This window comes from Channa argus, chromosome 21 (genome assembly GCF_033026475.1).
Source record: "Channa argus isolate prfri chromosome 21, Channa argus male v1.0, whole genome shotgun sequence".
Classification (NCBI taxonomy): domain Eukaryota; kingdom Metazoa; phylum Chordata; class Actinopteri; order Anabantiformes; family Channidae; genus Channa; species Channa argus.
Window position 1 is genome coordinate 2559324 of NC_090217.1, and position 21527 is coordinate 2580850.

The window sequence follows — 21527 nt, forward strand, 5'->3', positions numbered from 1 at the left end:
TATATTGCTGCTTTTGTTCTTTTAAAGCTAAACTACCAAAAACTGATCTTGTGTTAAAGCCTGTGGCATCTCAGATAGGTGCAGGGTTCCACTCTGTACTGCTGCTGTTTGGAGTCTTTGTCACAGGGGGCGTCACCAGCACCTCTCCACAATAAGATGTTAGGAACAACTTTCAGCTTAATATATATTTGGAAAAGAAACTCCTACTGCAGCTTTGATGTGGAATTAACCAGACCTTTACTGAAATGTGAGCAAAATGAGCCTAAAAAGGTCGTATTTGTAGCCATCAATGTGAACTTTATTTCGTGGTTACAGCAGTAAATAAACCTGTAGGTATGTTTACTGCTGCAGGCACAGAAGGAAGAAAGTTCAGCATTTTCAGCTGCGTTCCTGACTAACGAGGTATCATGAATTTACCCGAGTATACGGAAACGTCCAGCTGCTGGTGGGTTTGACAAGACGCTAACTCAGATGGCGTCAGCTTTCCCGTTTTGTTTAATGTTATCGTGCCCCAAGCAACAGGTCTGAATGTGCAGCTCATGCTTTTGTCGCTTTCAGGTTTTGGTCAGAAAGTCAAAAACATAACGACACATGGAATCGATCTCACGTAGCTTATTGCGCCTGCATTTCATACACATTATACCGTCTGGTGTCTAAGGTGTTTCCTTGCAGATCAGCAGCAGGACGACCTGTTACAGGAACAAATCTACACTTCATGTCCACCAGCTCCCTCCCTCCTCCAGTTGGTCGTCGCAACTTCACAGCTAAGCAGACGTTCACTCAAGTGTTTTAAAAGTTTCAAACCGCACGAAGCCTCATTACTGCAGAGACAGAAGGATCCGCTCAGACCGTGGATCAATACTGCGATCGATCAGCGTCTCCTCAGGTGAACCGGTGTCTGTGTTATTTACTGTACATCTCTCAAAAAAAGGTTGATCCTTCCCCTCTTTGTCTCTGCTGAACTGGTTATTATCTCCTTCCTTTGTCTCATTTTTCTGGCATTTGTTCAACTGCTTGTCTGTAATTGTGACAGCAGGGAAGCACACACACCGTGCACAGTCCTTTAGACTGAATGTGAATAGTCCAGTGTGTGTGTGTGTGTGTGTGTGTGTGTGTGTGTGTTACATAATGAGCTTTCTCCTAGTCTTGAAGTGACACTAAAATAGCTGCTTCAACCTCACACTCTGTCTTCTCTCTGTCTTTAAAAGCACCAATTAGAGACATTTAATCACTGCACTGGCTCTCTGGACAAGTTACACTCACAAAGAGAGAGAAACAGTGGGAGACTGTCCTCTCCTGCCTCTTGGAAAACCCTGCTTGTTCTGAATAAACTGGAAAAGTCTCAAATTCTCCTTAGAAACTTTTGTATTTTAGTGAGGTTTGGGTCATTTCAGAATGATTGTTAACATTACGCTGCCTAAGCCACTGAACCATTAAAGTTCTGCTGACAGGTTTTCACAACCAGACACTCTTCTGGCAGAACCTCAACAAACAGCTGCCAAACCAGGAAGCACTATGAACACTTTCTTCTCTTCCTTGCAAACACACTGCCCATTCTGCAGCTTCCTGCATAAATTCGCTTGTCTGCCTGGTCTCAGCTTCATGGCTCCTCAGAAAGGTGTCATCTGAAACTCAGGTTAAGGATCCTGCTGTTTGTTATTTAACACTGACTGAGGATCAGCAGGTTTAATGATGACAGTCATGTTCATGCTAAGCTCAATATGGCGGCTTTTTAGCCACTTAAGTTCTAATTTTCCCTTAAATTGCCTCGTTTACTACTCGCTATCGAAGGAACCCTCAAGTTGTAAAGTGTTTGCTGAGTCCAGAGTCTTTGAGTTAGAGTCCAATTCAAGTCTCTTGGGAAGGACTCTGAGTCAAGGCCCAAGTCTTTAAATTGCAGCCCAAGTTAATTCTCAAGTGTCTAATTTAATGTGTATTCCAACAGCCGTTCCTCCTTTTTTATCCAGTCAGTAAACTAATGAGGGTTTATAATGAGTTAATATTGTCCCTCTGAGCTGCCACAGACCGTCCAACTTCCCCCTACTGAATTCTGAGAGTGTGCAGACAAACGTGGGAGCACTGTGGGGAAGGAGCCTATGTAGACAGACAAAAACATGTTACTTTGAATAAACTAATGTTACCACAATAACGATCATGAGCCAACACAGCAGATATTAGGTTCATCTCTTTGTTTCCACGTGCAAAAGAAACGTGTCCCTGCATTTCCACATCGTTTTTATTCACTGAAACAGCGTAAACTGATGCCGTCAGCCTTTCAAACTGGAGTCAATATCCATCGATAGCTTTAAACAAAGCGACTGCTGGTCATAAATGATATTTGTGCACTGAGGCTGCAGCTCTCCGTGGTTAGTCTTGAACGAGCTGCATTAACTCTGACTCCGTCTTTCTGCAGGACTGTGAGTCGATGAGACAGCACCATGATTAAATGTCTCTAATTGGTGCTCTTAGTGTGTGTGTTGCATAATGAACTCATGTTAAAGTGACACTAATGGCTACACAAACACCGACCTACTCAACAGCTTACGATCACACAGACGTCTTGAGGGTTTTTTGGTTTGTGCACAAAAAGGGACAAACAGACCAACAGATGCATGGACAGGCAGGTTTCTCCCATTAATAAGGAAACTCCATTTAAGCTATTTCATCTAGTTCCAACTCTTTTGTCTCTGACCACATGACTCTTTAAAGGATCACTTCTGTGGTTTTCTGTGTTTGGTGTTTTCAGAATCACCACCCTGAGAGTAAGACTAGCAATGACTTGCATTTACTCCCTTTAACATCTGTGTATTCAGATCCTGGTTTAGTTTACGTGTCCGTGCCACAGAACTCCACTGTTGTCCTCTGTGAGGAACATCTCTGCATCGGGTAATATCTTTGTTAGCATTCTTACAAATAACGGGAGGTTTGTCTTCATCAAAACGAGCTGCAGTGCCTAAGAATGGCCATCAGTTTTACCACTGTGAGCTGCAGATGGTCTGGATGTCTGCTTTGTGTAGGCTAACACTGGATTACAGGTCTTTGACAAACTAAAAATGCTTGGTGCAGAGATTTCATGAGTGGAACATCCAGAAGTGCAGCAGCTTGGGTCACTGATGGGTTTTCTGTAGTTTTTAAACAACAACAGGCCAATGAGCTAAACTGCGTCCTGGATTCAAGGATATTATTGCACTGATTCATTTATTTCAACACACATTAATACATGTTAAATATGCAGGCCCTGGGCAGGTTGGTGTTAACAGAAAACAAAGCCAGGCACAGACAAATTATCAGCAGAAAACTACACACATTCCCAAAAGTAAATCACAAGTCACATCATAGCCAAGATAGGTTACGAATATTAACACTCTTTGTTTTGCAGTAACTATATTCTCAATTTCCTAGCAAATATACCACGTTAAATGGAAGTACATTTTGGGGGTCCTGTGGCTTAATGGGTAGAGCAAAAGGCCAAAGGTTGGGATGCAAAAGGCAGCGAGATCAAATCCCACCCTACCAGGTGTGGCCCCACCCACCCACCAAGGCCCAATTTAACCATGTGATGGTCAGAAAGGAAGTTGTCCAACAGTAAAGTACGGTGTAGAAAAAATGCCAGCGTTACAAACCTGTGAAGATGCACAAACACAATGAAAGTGTTTGCAGATACAAAACATGACAGAATGCTCTCAAATCTCAAAAAGCCTCTCAAACAGCTGATTAACTTCCTGCCGGTTGAAGAGTTTACGAGCTACATTCTTCCACTGCAAAAACAAACAACCACGCAAATGTCTCAGAACAGAACTCCTACACAACACTTATGTGCATCATTAATCTCCCCTGAAGCTCTGCCTGCCTGAGTAAAAACTGACAAAGGGGAACCTGCACCACAATGAGACACGGCTGGGGAATCGGCTCAAACTTCTCCATCGTGGTTCTTTGTTCAGTTGATTCAGTCATGAAAGTCCATTCTACCTAAAAACAGGCCTGAGTAAATCAAGGTTTTCTTTTATTGACTAGCGGCACGTGACTTTTCTGACATGATCTGCAGATTTGGAAAAGGAAAAAAAAAAAAGGTCATCAATAACAATGGTGTCAACACCATTTCACTTCAGAGGTCTAGATTTGATCAGGACACAGGTCTTACCCGCACATTTTGTTAGGGTTTGGGAAATATTTAGTTTAAAAAACTACGACCGTGTTTGCTGCAGGCTGTACAGTTTTAAACTGCATGGGACACCAGCCTGCAGCCACACAGCAAGTTAGAAAAGGAGTTTTAAGCACATCCACTAACTAGTCCATACAATGCATTATTTAGCTGAAAAGCCGTGATGAGCTTGTTAACCCTGAATTCGATGTTGTCTCCTGAGCTCAAGAAGCCTTCTGCCCTCCTCCGCGAAATCAATTCACCTCAGTATCTCCTCGGGATCTGAGATGCTGAGTCTCATCTGTGACTGTCATCCTCCAGCTCTTTGGAAATAATCCCTTTAAACTCCTCTTAGAGGTCTCGGATGGTTTTGGCTCTGCTGCGCTCACTGCTGGAAATAAATTCCTCACCTCTGGCTTTTCCAAACTGCTTTGAAACAGAGACTGTGTCCTAAAGAGACCCAACGTTCATCCATCCTGTCCTCTGAACCACAGACCAACCTCCAAATTACCTATCAGTGGAGAGGTCAGAGAAAGAAATTGTCGCTAAAAGACTGTGGAAATAGATAACAGCGATAACATCTTCATTCATTTTCCGTCTGCTTTGTGCCAGCAGCACAGGAACAGCAGATGTAGTTGGAGCAACTTTAAAGAACAAGTACCAAGAGCAGCCTGATCAGAGAGGAAAGGTCTTAAACTTCTCTTGTTAACGAGGCATATTTCGATTCTTTCTTTTCTATTCTTATTAAATTCTCTAATGGGTCGAAATAACTCCAAATGTGTAAATCTAAAGGTATTGAATGTCCTCAGCTTCTCAGTAATTTCTGCAGATTTTGTGGACAGATTACATTATGGAAGCTGCTGAGTCCATTTTGCCTCAGTTAGAGGGGAAACTAAATGGTAAGCTAATAAGCTACTAGCCTAGTAACTGTGTTTAAATGTGTCTGTTTTACTTAAGACTTCTTGGCAGATTCAGATTTATTTTTTCCCTTTAGGTTTTTTGATTTTTGTGGAGGAATATATTTTATTTTAATTTCTGTGTTAATGTAGCATTAAATGGTCTGTGGGTCACCTGGTGGCAGCACAACAAGCTGAAAATCTATAAGCACATCACCATCCTGTTTATATGCAGATTATCTCGTCCAACCACCGTGTGCACCGTCTTTCAGCTCCGTTTTTGGTCTCCAGTAATGTGGAAATGCCTGGTTCTAAAGGTACTTACAACTTCAAGATGCAGTAGTTAGGTTTTCAGCTTGTAATGCACCACTGTTAAAAACATGTAAAGCTGTTCTTTTATTTATTTTCTCATGTAATATGGTGTTATGTGCCTTTGCTTGTGTCATCGTCAAATGTCATTTGCATCTTGATCCATTAGTCTACATTTCCCATTGTCTGTCCAAAATTTAGTGTGATATCTTGATATATTTGGACACTTTGGGATCCCCACAGTAATTCAGAAAAGTTTCTCTGAGACTGTAAAAGCCGTATAGCGTTCAGCAGGGTCACTCCAGTCCAAAGACACCGTCCTTCTTACTTTATTAAAAAATTACTGCTAAATTTTTCAAACTGCTCTGAATGATGAGGATGCACCGACGGACTGGAAAAGGCTTCAACTCTGTTTCACTGAGGCAGAAGCAGGCTGACAGCTGACTGGCCTGCAGCTGTGTGTGTGTGTGTGTGTGTGTGTGTGTGTGTGTGTGTGTGTGTGTGTGTGTGTGTGTGTGTGTGTGCCCATGCACATAAATGTGTGTGTTTGAATTTAGTCCATCTGTTGTTATGTGTCACCCTGAGGCAACAGCAAGAGAGAGCAAGAGACAAAGAGAAAAAAAAAGAAAAATAGAAAGAAAATATGAGAAGATAGATAAGTAAAAGAGATGTAGGTGTTTGTGTGTGAGTGTGTGTGTGTGCTGGACCTCAGGCGGTGCTGTCTGTGTGTCTCTGTGGATCCCAGATGGAGCCAGAACTCAACAGAACACATTAGTCCACTTGGCGTGTTCACACACACGTTCAGACACACTCAGATATTCAGAGTAATTCTCCTGACGGTCGGATCACCTGAGCCTCTGCTCGCTCTGCTGCTGCAAGATTTCTGCTCTACTGGAACAGTCGAATGAATTCCTGTGGACGCCCCGAAAGGCCCGTTATCGCTTCTTTAGTTATCTCCACTTCACGACTGAAAAGAATAAGAGAAAAACCAACTCCCAGGCTGGGACTGAGTTTCTGCACAAAGCGAAGAAGCTCCAGTGTCTTTGGGTTTGGTTTTGCAAGTTAAAACAAAAAGGAAAAGCAGAGGGGGAAGCAAAAAAAATAATAAAAGGATCTGTCATATTGTGAATTACAGATTCAATACTTTGTCCAAGACTGGACTCATCTCCTCTGAGATTTGACTGAGATAGCAGAATATCCTTGTGGTGCACCACCATTTTTATTGTGTTGAAGATTTAATGTTAAATAAAATAAATGTTTTTTTTTTTGTCTATCAAATTTCAACCAAGAACCTATAATGACAAAGTGAAAACAAGCTTTTTATTTTTTATTTTGCTCGGTTGCATCCTGATGCTTTGCATTTCATTGAGAGATGTCTAGAACTTGGCTGGGCAAACTGAACTAACTAGGCATTATTGCAGTATAGAAAGGAACACATCTGTCTGAGTCAGGTCAATATCGATGATGATGATGATGATGATGAGGGTCATCATTATTGATGAAATGAGCTTTACCAACCACATCTCCTCCGTCTATCAGGCAGCAGATTTGCCCTCTACAACATCAGAAAGATCAGATCCTACGTTTGTGAATATTGTGCAGGCTCTGGTCATAACTTCATAACGTGCACAATCAAACCTCTCCAGATGATCCAAAATGTGTCAGCACACCTCATTTGTAATCAGCCAAAAAAGGCTGACGTCACGCCACTCTTCAGATCTCTGCACTGGCTTCCTGTAGCTGGACACATCAGGTTCAAGCTCTGATTCTCGCGCCCCGTTCACTTCGCTTTGCCAGCCAAACACAAGCTATCAAACACAATACCAACATTCAATTTTCTATGCATTTAAAAATCCTATCTGTTCTTTCCTTCACTGGCTGCTCATAAAACAAAAACACGTCTTATAGCACTTGGTTATAAAGTTTTCTTCTTGACTTAGAGTTTTTCTGCCTTTGAATAAAAGCATCTCTCACTCACTGAATGTAAATGTAAATTCACACTGCATATGAGGGAAAATCAACTACTCAAGTCCAAAGAATTTCAAAACTCTCCACATAACATTTTTTGGATGAGACAAAGGGCATAAAACTATTTCTAAAGCTTTGAATGTTCCCAGTAACCAGGAACCACCAGGTCACCCAGCCCTGGTGAATAGAGATTCATAACAGATGGGAGAAGCTGGCTGAAAAACGCCATCTGACGTAAGCCACAGTGTGTTAGAACTACTGCGAACAGGGCATCAAAATACTACATTAAAGGTCTGAATACTTTTGTACATGAGATTTCTAATGACACAGTTTGTAACTATGGGTTAATAAGTGTGAATTGAGGGGCAATAATAGAGATTTATTTCCATTTCAAATAAAATTTAGGGCATCCGTGTTGCAGCACAGAGTTAGGACAAGTTCCTGAAGAAGATAAAAGTCCTTCCTTATTAGCTGCTGTTGTGGCCATTTGAAGGATGGAAGATGAAACGGAAGGAACGGCTTCTTTGAGATTTATGCTACACCAGGCTCACACTGTTCATTACCACTGCATGACTAAATGAGATGATACCAGACTGACAAGGACGCACGCATATCACATTCAGGCTGCTTCACATGCCGTAAGATTCTGCATATTACTCCTACCTGTTTTTGGGTTGTGGATTTTGATTTGTAGTGTCTCTCTATCGTGCAAATGGAAGTTTACCCCGTTCTTTTAAGGCAGGTCTCTGCTGCCTGTTCTTAAGACCTGGCTCAAGACCAGGCTTTTGCAGTTAGAGCTCCTCTGCTCTCAAAGTCTCTGCCTGCGGATCTGAGGCTCGCAGGACCCATGGCATCTTTTAAAGCATGGTTTCAGTGTGTACAGAGCAAACTGAGCTTTGTTCAAAATACTGACACACGCTGCCCTGTTAGTGTCAGGAGCACTAAAGCAGGAAAGTCAGAGACAAACAGTCCTGTCTCTGGTGTTAAATGTTACCTATTAAATACCAGATGTAACAGTAGAAACAGGGAAATGTGTAACCACGATGAATGGAGCTCTAACACGCCGAAACGTTTCTCTAACTTGGTTTCTGAAACGATGTGTTCACGTCCATATGAAACCACGCAACATGATTGTTACAGTGACTTACCATTTGATGCAGATATACACAGTTCAAACAAAGCAGAGATATCTATTTGGTTACTGCTCTTAAGTACAATTTAATTACTCCACTGCATCTAAGAGCAAATATTCATATTGTTTACTGTGTAGTGTTACAATCACGTCACTTTACACTTTTTCCATTTTTTTATGAGAACAAATCACTAGAGAGACGGGGACAGTAAGTGACAGTTTCTTGGTCTTATTTAAGACTTATTTGACATAGTCGCAGTACTCAAAGTGAACTGGCATGAGGTCATTTTACTCTTTGTGTCACAGCCCTAATCGAAAAATCGAATCTGAAATGTTTTGACAGCCAAAGAATTAGCTCTCATCCAAAAGTACCAAAGCGAGGGAACAAAAGTTGGAGCCACAACCCAAATCAACTTAAACAGAAGAGTTGCACCTGGGTGTTAAACAGGAAATGGGACTGTTCATCAATTGTGGTCTTGATCTGGTTCCTTTGGAATTCTGACCAGTTTGTAGTGAGAATGTTGCCCCAAATCTTACCCCATGTTAAAAACTGTGGGTGACCACAGAAGTAAAGAATTGTAAGTAATTTCGAATATTTAAATATCAGTACCCAGATGTTCGTGGTGCATCCTCAGTCAAACAGCTGGCTGACAGCACAGCTTTTTGTGATATTTTGTATTTTGATGGTTTTACAAAGTGCATTCAGCATCGGCTGCATAGTTCTGTTAGTATAACGTCCAGATAATAACCACTGTTATGAGTTAATCCTTTCTGTGCCATGGTTCCATGCTGAAGAGCAATCTTTCACTCACAGGAAGATTCCGTGCTAGAATGAACTCTTCTTCCTGTGTTTACGTTCTCGTTCCCACTCTTCCATTTAACCGGTTGCAGATGCCTGTACACTGAGCCCCATCCACACGTTTCATGGTAATACCAGGTGTAAACGGGACGAAAGTAGATCTTGGCTGATGGTGAAACTACAGGAAAATCCAGGAAGCCAATAAGACCATCTGCATCTCAATTCACAGGACGGTTGATGTTGAGACGCGTGGACCGACTCAGTGTTTCAGACAGTGATCATTGTGACTACAATTCATTATTGTTATGATCCATACCTTCCTTCATCTGCACGGTGCACTTTTCCCTCTGTCCCTTTAAATTTATATATCAGCTCATCATTTCTCTCTCACTCTCTCAGGGGAGCTCGATGTCCTGCATGACAACAGATGGGGCCCTGAGGCTCTGGGACCACAAACACACACATAAAGAGAGAGAGCTGCCAGCAGTGGAGTGGGGTAGGAGGGAAGCTGTGGTAAAGACTGATGTCAACATCAGTGTGAATGCAAGCGTGCGTGTACACACACACACACACACACACACACACATACACACACACACACACACACACACACACACGGACTCAGTGGTTATGTGGATATATGTTGATAAACAAGATGGACACAGAAAGAGAGATTTATAATGGAAGACTGCTTCCACTCAAACATGCACACAGTTGGAAGAAAAACAGGAAGAGTCTGACTGGATTTAAAAGAGAAAATCAAATCAAAAGAAGAAGAATCCACTGAGTTTGTTCTCTTTATATTTATGTGTTGACTACAGTTCACGCTCGGGTTTTGCAGTAATTTGAGTTTCAATACACTGAGCTGGGAGAGCATTTGGGGATTCTGGGACTTGTGTTTGGCACAATAACTGCATCCATCCATCTACCCATTTGAGAGCGTGACTCCAGGTCAGGACCACAGTGGCAGCACATGTCTTCATCAAATCCTGATGAATCACAAACACAACTGGACATGGGGGGATATGAAGTCCCTGCTGTGCATCCTTGGTTTGCTCTGTGGTCCCTGAACAATAGGTCCTGCCTGGAAACTCATTCCACCAGATTCTCCTCACACAGTCCATCCATTACATATATTACCTGCATTCTATCACTGGGGCCTGCTTGCTTGTTTCTCATCAAGCAGCCCAGGACGCCTTCAAAAATGGATGATCTGGACTGGACTCCTCTTCCTCCACCCCCCTTGTGAAGAAAGCACAGCAGCATTTCTGCTTGTTTGCATCAGGTTTTGTTTGATCGTGATTTCCATGTGAGCAGAATACAATACAGAATACAAGCACTGTTTTAAAGCCACACACTTGTTTTACAAGCTGCGACTATATATTTTATCACACATTCTAGCGACAGCATCTTCACTTGCCTGAACCGAGCTGACTTCACAGATCTAGACTTCTAGACTAGCTAGGACTTACAAAACCTGGACACTATACCCCCTGAGGCAAGCACAAACTAAATATCTGTACAGCTGATTATAAATGTGGTAGTCATGACGACTGGTCGGACCTAGTTGGTCCTGGTCCTAGCACTGACCAGGCCTAGTTGTGTGCTGTGATGAGTCTCTGCCAGGTGGCATCAGCGAATGGTGACGTCACAACTAAGGCAGACGTACGGTGACTACAGCTTTATAAAACAAAGCTACATTCAGCTTAATTCATTTTAATAGTCCACGTGATCTTTGCCTTTACATTCACGATCTTTTATGCACGCATTGTTAAGTTTGCCATCTGGAGTTTTTAATATAGAATCTCAAGTTTAAAAGCATTAATGTACATCTACAACCTAAACTAAAGCCATAGAAAGCTTTTACTTTACATTACTGGCACTGGATTTTTTTAGGTTTAGTGTAACATCTAATCATTTCATTATTCATTCTAAATTGTGGGCTTGTGGGAACCTTTATAATCAGGCTTTTAAAATGTTGAATATTAACATTTAATGTCCTGATTATGATAGAAGCACCACACAGACTCTCCTAATCATGCATGTCAGTCTGGTTGCAAAGCTGTAACCCTACTACTACTGCAGACAAGTGTTGGCTTACATTACACATGAACTGACTCTGGCCCATATGTAGTTGCCAATTTTGGCTCCTTTTGAGAAACGTGGGTGTGGGGTGACTGAAATCAGCCATGGTCAGCAGCACGCGGCCAGGCTTTAGGCAAATGTTGGCACCTGGAATCACACGAGCGTACTGCTGCTTCATCCAGCTCGGGTCTGGCCTAAGTCCAACACCCAGGTTTGCCAGGTGAACTGAAGGACACAAGTGAGCAGAGACATCCTGACTAGTAACGCCAGGGTCTACAATGGTTTTCTACACATTCAATCAACCAATTCCTGTCCTCAGACCCTTTAATCCCCTAAAACACTTCAACCATCTCAATGTTTTCACCCACTCACTTGTTTTTCTTCTTATATTTCTGCAGTTAATGTTAATCCCATGTGGTAATTTGGTATATTTACTAGTGTACTTAGGTACAATTTTAAAGCCCTTGTACTTTACTGAAGCATTTGCATTTTATTTTACTTTGATTTAATTGCACTAGAGTTCAGGGGAAAATATACGTCACTAGTTACTTTCTACAACTGTATATTCTTACAAAAATAAAATTTTCCTCTTTGGACTGTTCCCATGATCTTGTGGTCCCCACAGCGGGTCTGCATGTTGATTTGCCATAGGTTTACGCTGCATCTCCTTTACTGGGCACATCGGGCACTCAGACGTGCACTAGCTTGCACAAACAATATCAATTCAACTATCCATTTACAATACATTATTACAATTGCAGCATCTGTCATTACATTAAAGGGTTTAACATCACCTTCACGTCTGAACGGTTAATACTCAGAATAATATATAATGCTTTTTTGTGAAGAACTTGTGCTTGGGAACATTAAGTACATTTTGTAGCACATACATGGTGTCGACCTGGGGCAGCAGTGGCTCAGTTGGCACAGTGGCCAGCTTTTGACTGTAACGTCAAAGCGTGTCACTGGGCAAGACACTGACCCCCGGACTGCTCAACCCTAGCTGTTAAGGTTGTGTAAGATGGTTGTACAAGGCTGTGCAAGTCTGAGTGCTGCTCACATCTGAGGAAGGGCATGCAGCATTAAAACTTGTACCAATTTAATGTGGGGACCACAAGGGAAAAGTCAAAAGACCCGTTCAGCTTGCATAAAGAATTTAAAGTGGTACCTGTACACACATAATGAGCCAAGAAAAGCAGCAATACGCCGACAAAGGCAGAGACAAAGAACACTGCTTTTATGGAAACATGGATGCAGATTTTTAACCTAATACATCAGGATTTGAACACATCAGGAAATGTGTTCAAACGTGAAGGTTATGCCAACAACACTATCGCTAACTAATAATATTAGTATTCTTATGCACAACTCTCTGAATCTGCACTGTATCTGCATTAACAGTGTAGGTGTAGAAGAACATATTACACACTCCTCTGTTTTACATCTAATGTTTGGCTGCATTTTCTATCTGCTGCCTTTGTATATGTGTTGCATCCACAGAGTTTTCTGTAGTATTTACTCTGATTTAAAAGTGTAACACTGATGTTGTATGAAAACACTATTTAGCTCCATTGTATGAGATTTTCTCCCTGACACCATCTGGACTATTACTTGCTTAAGACTCTTTCCAAACTTCAGCAGGCCCTTCAAATCCTTACAAGGCTCTTTTGAAGATGATAAATCTTCACCATTATCTAGTTACAATAAGATTTAAAACTCTCCCGGATAGTTGACATTGTGGAGGTTTTTTTTTTCTGACATCTTTGTGCAACCTGGTCCGAAGCACAGGATGTGACCTCACCTTCAACTCAGCATGGAACGATCTGTTAATGCAGCTAATTTCAGTGTAAAGGTCAGGGAGGCAAAGTAAATGTCAAAGCTAATCTGAGCCTGTGGAAACAAACAGAAACATTTGACTCAAAGTGAATTTGTAATGTGATGAATGAACGTGGACAGGAAGGTAGTGTGTGACATAAACAATATGGAGCCACAGTGATCACATTAGCGGGTTTAGGCGTGGAGAGGGAAAAGGAAATGCACCCGTGACGTGGCTAATTGATTCTGACAGGACAGAGGTGTAAAACACAAACAATTATGAAGACACAAGGAGAAGACGACGAAGAAGGAGAAGATGAAATTCAACTGCTCCGACACGATTCATTACGGAGGACAAGAAAGAAACTAGAGTAAACACCAGCCAAATACGGTGGCACCGAGCTGAGGGCCTTCATTTGTTTTTAGGAGGTACAACTGCTGCTGAGTGGCTGAATCTTTAACACCATAAAGGAGCCGACCACCTACGGCCCAACAGGAAATCTCTAAAAACAACTGAGTCCCTTTCTTGTACTATGAAGAAGCTACATAAAGTCCAATGGGAAGTAAGAATCTACCAACCATCCCAAGGTGAGGAGGCTGTCAGGCAACAGCTCTAGCAAATATTATCATTAACTCATAATCGTCAAGAATCCTCCGTCCCAGTAAAATTCCCAGCATAATTTAAAAATGCAACAGAGTAAGCGCAGAGATACACTCCTATTATAATCAATCTAACTGTCCACACGGCCCATAAGTTAGCTCATGTGCGGCTGGTGCTACACGTGTGGTTTGCAACCCAAAGCTTAGACCAAGACCACCGACCAAAACACTGGATTGCTACAGAAAAAAGAAAACCTCTCTTAGACCCACGCTTTCTTTTCCCTTGTAACCTTCTGACCTATGTTTTCATGATCAGACAGATAAAACAGAAAGATTTCCCACCCACTGGTAAAACCATTATGGTTGAGTTTTCTTCAGGGCAAACTGACCGACCATTAGTTAACAGAGAGGACCAAGCTGTTGCTGTTGAGAAACTATTATTTTTACAATCACTACACTGTCTGACAAAATGAACCAAAACACACGCTATTGACAGCAGCTGTGCTGTGAGATTGCAGGTGTTACTTTAAAAAATCTTACATGTTACTCAATCTTATTTTACAATTTTTTAACAGCCAAAGAAAGAGGTTTAGTTTAGACAGTCCAGTGTGGGTAATAAGAAAGACATACAGAAGGTACATGTTACTCAAGGACCAATTTCAATATTGTGATTCTTATTTCACCCAGAAAGACACAAAAACAAAGTTAATATGCAAAATATTCAATTTCCAATATCCAAGTGACTGAGTAAAATAAAATAATCCATCAGTACATCGAGACTCCTTTGATAAGTTTGATTTTAGTGATAACGTGAACAATGTGAACGAGGGTCAGTGAATGAGCACTCAGGTGCAGCTTCACACATTTTTGCAGCAAAAGCCTCATTTTAAAATGTTTTAAATGGTCATTTATTTTCTGGTGTTCTTCTGTAAATTAAATCTCTAAATTATGAATTCATGAGCTCATATGTACAAAAACAACAAACTTGGGATGCAGAAAAAAAGAGAAAACAAGCAACATACAACAGAAAACCGTATCCCTAACAGACGCGTCAGCTCCTGTGAGAATTTTCTTGTCAGACTCAACAAAGCCCATTTCATCACTTCTACATGAACTGTCACACAAACTATTTTCAGTTAATCCATTTAATCTGGCACTTCAACCCCTTTCAGGGCTTTAACCTCATGCCAAACTTTACTTCGTGTTTAGCTATTATACATTTCAGAAAATAGAGAATGTGAAAATGTAATCAGTAAACAAACTAAACCTCACAACCTATTTTACCTTCAACTGCCACTTCAACTCTCATTAGTGCCTCAACGTTACAATTCCAATTGGATGCCAACTTGTGCCACTGTCACGACGTGGACCAAAGCACACTGCACTTTTCTTTATTAATTACATAACCAGCTCCGTCACGAGTCCTAAAATAAACAGACTAAAAAGAGTTGGCATTGACTTTCAGTGCAACTTTTGGTCCTTATTTCACTTTGATGAGTGTAAATACTTTTTGTCTTTTAAAAGCAAACACTTTTCTCCTCAACTAAAGAAGCTTAAGCTCCAGTATTCAATGTCAAACCCCAAACAGCTGTGCACGACTGACTAAGGGTTCATTGCCCAGACCTAAACACGGTGCAGCCCCCCGACACACAAAAGACAAGGAGGACAGAGTGTTTTCTCCTCCTGATATGAGTACAAATGGATGAACCCAACTGTAATTGAACAAAGGACAAAGAGTTGGCTGACTTCCCTAAAACGAGCAGCTCAGGAAGGGGAGGCTGTTTTCTCTGTCCTAATTTGGATCAGCAGGGGATAGAAAGATAACTGTGTCTTTTTATTTAATGAAACCTGACAGAAAATCCAACATCAGAGGAACAGAGTGATTTTTTTTCTGCCTTTGACTGAATCTGAAAACAATACATTGATCTTGGCAACACTCAGAGGAAGACGTCGGCAGCCTTACCTAACTTGGGCAGTGAGTACTGGACTTTAAAGTAGTCCTGGTAAAATCCCAGCAGCCTCTTGGTGATGTGGAGGGCGTAGTCCCCTGCTCCACTGGCAATAGCATCTGGTCGGGCGTAAAGGCGAATCTAAAGACAAAGATATACAGAGAGAAAAATGTCATTAGGAGCCTTTTAATAGACATGGAGCTAAACACAGATGCAGAGAGATGAAGTTAAATTACTGTGTGCTCAGCTCGACAGAGAATAAAATGGAATTAAGCTTTTTTTTTTTCAAATGTATATAGAAAAGGAAATTAAATTTGGGAGAGTTTACAATCAAATTTACACAGAGACAAACAAAACAAGGCTCCGTGTATATTGAAGTCTACAGAGGAAATAACACAATCCGTTTGAGTTCTAGTTCAGATCTGCAGAGAGGCAGAAATTAAATTTGAGTTGCTTTTGGGGTCCAAACGTACACAGAGACAAAAGGAAATGGAATCAGGCCAGTGTTTGGCAGGTCAGGTCTGCAGAGACAATGAGTGAATCAGGCCGAAATCATGTTCAGCTCTCCAGACAAAATAATGAAGTCGGGTTGAGGTTTGTTTTAAAACTACAGGAAAAAAATATGGATTTACTGCCGCAAACAGAAAGACAATTGACTTTTAGACATACAAAAACATCAAAAAAAGAAAAGGAAGTTAAAGCTCCTCTTCAGTTAGATGCCAGTATTTCTCACAGTCAAAGTCAATCAATCACAACACCAGCGCTGAGTGTTTTCTCATTATTGTTCAGACCAAAGACTTTTACTGAAGCAGCTTTGCTTAAGGGAAAAGTTTATATGTTCATCCGTATCACTCCCTGTTATGGCAAATCTGCATATGCTTTGTTAAAATGTCCCAAGTTCAGAGAAGAATGAAGCTTTTTCTAACATTTGTAAAAAACGCAAAGTGAAATTATGAATTGCAGTGCATCTGAAAACAGTGATCAATAATTAGTATTACAAGTTCACATAATGGCTCCTGACCCATCAGCAGCCTCAGGTTGTGGAGGGACCTCAATGTTGACTTCATTGAACCAGTAGAAATGCTGATTGTTTGTGTGTGTGTGTGTGTGTGTGTGTGTGTGTGTGTGTGTGTGTGTGTGTGTAGGTGTGTGTGTGTGTGTGTGTGTGTGTGTGTGTATGTGTATGTGTATGTGTGTGTGTGTGTGTGTGTGTGTGTGTGTGTGTGTCCACAGCTGGTAGTCAAATCAGTTTTCTGAAAAGTGAAAAGTGGAGTTACATTTAAAATGTGTATTTAGAAACATTAAACTAAGTGAAGTTACTTTTCTGAGCATAACAACTTGTGTTCAAGTACGAAGCTGAGTTGTTTTTGAAAATGTTTGATTTCACCCTTATATACCACATTAAAACCATTAGAACAATCATGTACTTTGCATTTACCATGATCAGGGACTTTGTCTAACCACTGATGTGGCAAACACGATAAATTAGGAAGTTTTATTAGACATATGCTACAAAACTTCTTAATGTGGAGAGATGCTGTCAGTGAGTCCTGACAGCAGTGCAGGGATGTTTTTGGCTCCAACAATGGCTACTTGATTATTAAGTTTTGCTGCATCTTATTTACTATAATTTGATGGTGACTAATACCTGAAGGGCTGCTCAGAGCGTGGCAGACTGTAGCAATCAGTGGAAGTGCACCACAGGGCTGCGACTGAATTGACTTTGAGGCTCATGCATCGCTGGCTGATGATGATGTTGACTTGATGCTATATAAGAAGTGACCATAAAGGTTGTATTAAATACAGCAAACAATTCTGCACATGTTGCAGACTTGCAACTCTCACAACCTCTCACACATATTTTTACATCCCTCTTTCAGCTACGTCCACCATCACAGTAAACAGCAGTAAATACCAAATACTAATAGTATTAAAGTTGACCACTAATAACCATGATTGCTTACAGGCTAAGATGCTCACAGTCATGTGGTTAAATCATCATGCTGGTGTTCAGACATTTCAGATGAAATATGATCCTCACTGTGGCGACAGATTTAAGAAAGTCTGTATAAAGCATCACACCAATAAATTCATTAGCTATTTTCTCTTTACATTGTTTAAATGTACTACATTTAAAATATAATATTATTTATAATATATTTGACTTGATGAAAAGTCAGAGGCTTGAAAGATTCATCCTCTCTAGAATAATATCTATTTACATATTTTTGTCAAAAATGGTTGATCAGCAGCAAAACCACATTTCTTTTGAATGTTGATTGTAAAAACAGGAACTGTGTTTACTCTGAACAGGCTGAAACAGGAAACCTGCTGCTCTGGGATTTTCATAGTTTACCTGCAGACGCAAGAGGTTTTTTTTTTTTGAGCAACCTCTGCAAACAGGTTGTGTTGTAAAAGTAAAAACACAAACTTTGTAATCAATATTTCTAACTGGCTTTGATACTGACTTACTATTTGTTGCTGTGGTATCAATCTGCCTGTCTGTTCCTGAATCTGCAGCTGTCAGAAGCGTTTCGCTTCACTGACTCCCAACTGATTCTTTAAACTGAAGCAGTTCTTTCAGGCTGACAGACAGCTGCTCCACCTGACTCCATTTTAAAAAAAAAAGTTTCTGAGCTAAAGCAATTTGGCAAGTTTGCAAAATAAAATGAGCTACTGCTGCTGCCTCATCCAATACACACCCAGTGTTTTTCATTCAGCTGGGGAGTCACTGCTAGCATCACATAATTTTGCTATACTTTAGTGATATTAGACAGAAAAAACATTGAGAGTGATGAACACAAAATTTGTTTGTAACTATAGTTGTTCATTAAAGAGAAAGACTGACTTTGTCTTTACACACAGACGTGTGTGCTGTGGTTTTATCTGTTCTGCAGGGGCCATTGCCATTCACCTCTACCACGGAAAACAAGGCCTCTTTCATTTTTGTCGGACTAACAAGAACAAAATTGTTATTACTCAAAAAGCCATTTGACCCTTTAATGAAGTTGTCTCTGTTTGAACCAGATGTGAATCTTCTGAAGTATCCTACAACAAGCTGCCCACTCTCCTCTCTGTGTTTATGTGATGGATGCAGCAGTTAATCAGGCTAATTAAACACAGCTGACAGACAGGCGTTGCCATGACAATGGTTGGTGGGGAAGTCACTGATCAATGCACACGCATCACCCCCGTGTGTTGTATGGTTCTTCCTGTCACAGAAAGAGAAAAAACACACCTCATTGTCAGCTGAAGGACAACTGGGGCGCACACACACACACAGTATCATTTTTCATATAAAGACGGAAGCGAGTGGACACACTCAGTCACATCCTGATGTAATGCTGCAGTATCACTGCTGTCGTATCACACAGACAAACATAACTGTCCCAGTAATGTCACCCTGCTCTCTCTGTTAAACAGGGCTGTAAAAGCACATTGGCTTCGGTTGTGTCAAAATATCCTATAAATCGTGTTCCACATCGTATAACTGCACAAACAAAGGGGAAACTAAGTGAACCGTGTGTAGGCTGGAAATAAAACATTTTACAGGTGACACGAGTGCACATTTCAGAAAGTATTAAACTTAAAAAAGGCGTCTTAAACCACGAGTCAGGTGCCCGTAACACCCAACACCTGCCCTGTTTAGTGTGGTTGAATAGTGCTGTGCTTAAATGTTTCCCCTCCGTCCCCTGGTGCTGAACATTGCAATTCCCCTCAGGCTCAAACTGAAACAACTGCACCCAATGTTTGATGCCATTTTCAAACTTACAGTTCAGTATCTTGGGATCTACTTCCTGTATTTACTTTCTTAGTCCAACCCCAGTTCTGTTTCACCTAGACTGGATCTGGGGCAAGTGGACAGGATTATTCTCATGTGGCTTGAAGTAAAGCATTTTGTCTTGTTTGGATTGTGCTGCATGTTAAAGAAAAGTGAACCAGAGGGGAAAAAACAAGTCTACAAACTGGTCCACTGGTCTGGACCAGAGCAAACAAACTTTCATTCTTCCTGTTCTTATCTGAAAATGCCCGAAAGCTACTCGTGTTTTGAAACATTTATTCTCGTGGCTTATTTCAAACCAAACAAACTGATAAGCTGTTTTCATGAACCTTTACAAAATGTTGGTGTGCACAACTCACACTTTGCATTAAAACATCCCAAAACTATTTTTTGTATGTATTCTGAGCTACTGGCGTGTGGGAGACCCGTTTTTAAAGAATCCAGGGCTGATTACAGTTTTTCCTTTTCCTCCAGCATTATTGACATTTGTATTCAAATCAGGAGCTCGAGGATTAGGAGGAAGAACCATTCAGAAATAAACAGTGCAAAAATCTTCTTTCCATGTGTCAGACACATTATTTGATACACATCAAATAATGTGTTAATACTGCGTTGATCTCATTTCAAGTTGTTGCAGCAGGTCATGAGCAGCAATTCTACGAGAAACAGCTGTTGGGTTTCTGACTTCTCAGCTAAAACTATTTAATCCATAGCACAGATTAGCTATACATAGCTGGATTTGATACTAGCTTGCGATTCGTTACATGCTCCACACACAAACAGTTGAAGAAACACCAACACAAATACTAAAGCCACGTTGATACTTCATCACAACCCTGCTGCTCCTCTCCTGTCCCCCTCAGTTGCCCGGCAGGACAGATTTTTCAATAAAAAGCCAAACTTTTTACAGCTCTTCTCTTATTCCCCTCATTTTCCTCTCCCCACCAGAACCCATCTCAGAGCACAGCAGCCAGCAGAGTGAATATCTGTTCTGAAAGTGGAGGCTTTATTGAAATCGTAGCTTTTTTTCTTCTGGAGGACTGGCAGCGAGCTGCTGAATTGAGAATCCTCTCCTGAGGATTGCTGAAACGCCTCCAGTCATGTTCTCCCAGGTGAGGAGAAACCAGGACACATTACATTTTTTTTAATTGTGTGTGTGTGTGTGTGAGAGAGGGGGGGGAGGGGGGGTTGACATTCGCACTTCAAAGTATCAGCATACACACATTCACTGTGTCCCCAACGACTAAAATTTGCTGCTTCAACTGAACCAAAACCATCACATGGTGGCTCAGCGCTTTGCACTGTTGCCCGACAGTAGGGTCCTCCGTTTAGACCCAACCCGCAGAGTTTGAATGTTTTGTGCATCTCGATGTGATTTCCTCCTATAATCACAAAAACATGCAGGGTGACTGGAGTGAAAATTTTAAATTGCCCCAAGGTGTGAGTGTGTCTGAGAGGTTGTCAGTCACGTTTCTTAGCTCTGTGACAAGCTGGACCCCTGATCAGAATGTGGCCTGGCTGTCAGCAGATCCATGTGTGACCCTGCTGTCTTGAAATTACACTGAACAGACACATGGCTGCCTTTTTCCCAGGTTGACCATCAAATCAGAATATGGGGAATATTCTAAATTTAGTCAAATTACTCACTGAATCGTGGAAATTTTAATCACAAGATCCAAATGTCCCGTAGTTTATCAAAAGCAACACCTTAGTGAGACATTTCATTTTGTCTTTTTTCTTTAAAACAACCTCAGTTCAAAAAAGTTGTTACAATGTGTAAAATGTAAAAACAGAACGCAATGATTTGCAAATCTCATCAACCCACATCTTATTCACAATAGAACATTAACAACATATCAGATGTTGAAACAGACATTTTAACATTTCATGGAAAATATTAGCTCGTTTTGAATTTGATGGCAGCGACATCTCCAAAAAGTTGGAACATGGTTGTGTAGCATCTCCTCTTATTTCCTGTCAAGGAAGTGAGGAAACCAGTTGCTGGAGTTTCAGGACAGAAATGTTGTCTCATTCTTGTCTGATGCAGGATTC

The 21527-nt window shown here is 41.0% G+C and overlaps 1 protein-coding gene across 1 annotated transcript in view; it reads right to left on the reverse strand.

Annotated features, from left to right (window-relative positions):
- LOC137106818 (thyrotropin-releasing hormone-degrading ectoenzyme-like) overlaps nt 1-21527 on the reverse strand; it is a 142692-nt gene that overhangs the window by 85944 nt on the left and 35221 nt on the right. The window contains exon 4 of the mRNA XM_067490769.1: nt 15709-15835. Coding sequence (XP_067346870.1) covers nt 15709-15835 — 127 coding nt within the window. The remainder of the gene's footprint in view (nt 1-15708; nt 15836-21527) is intronic.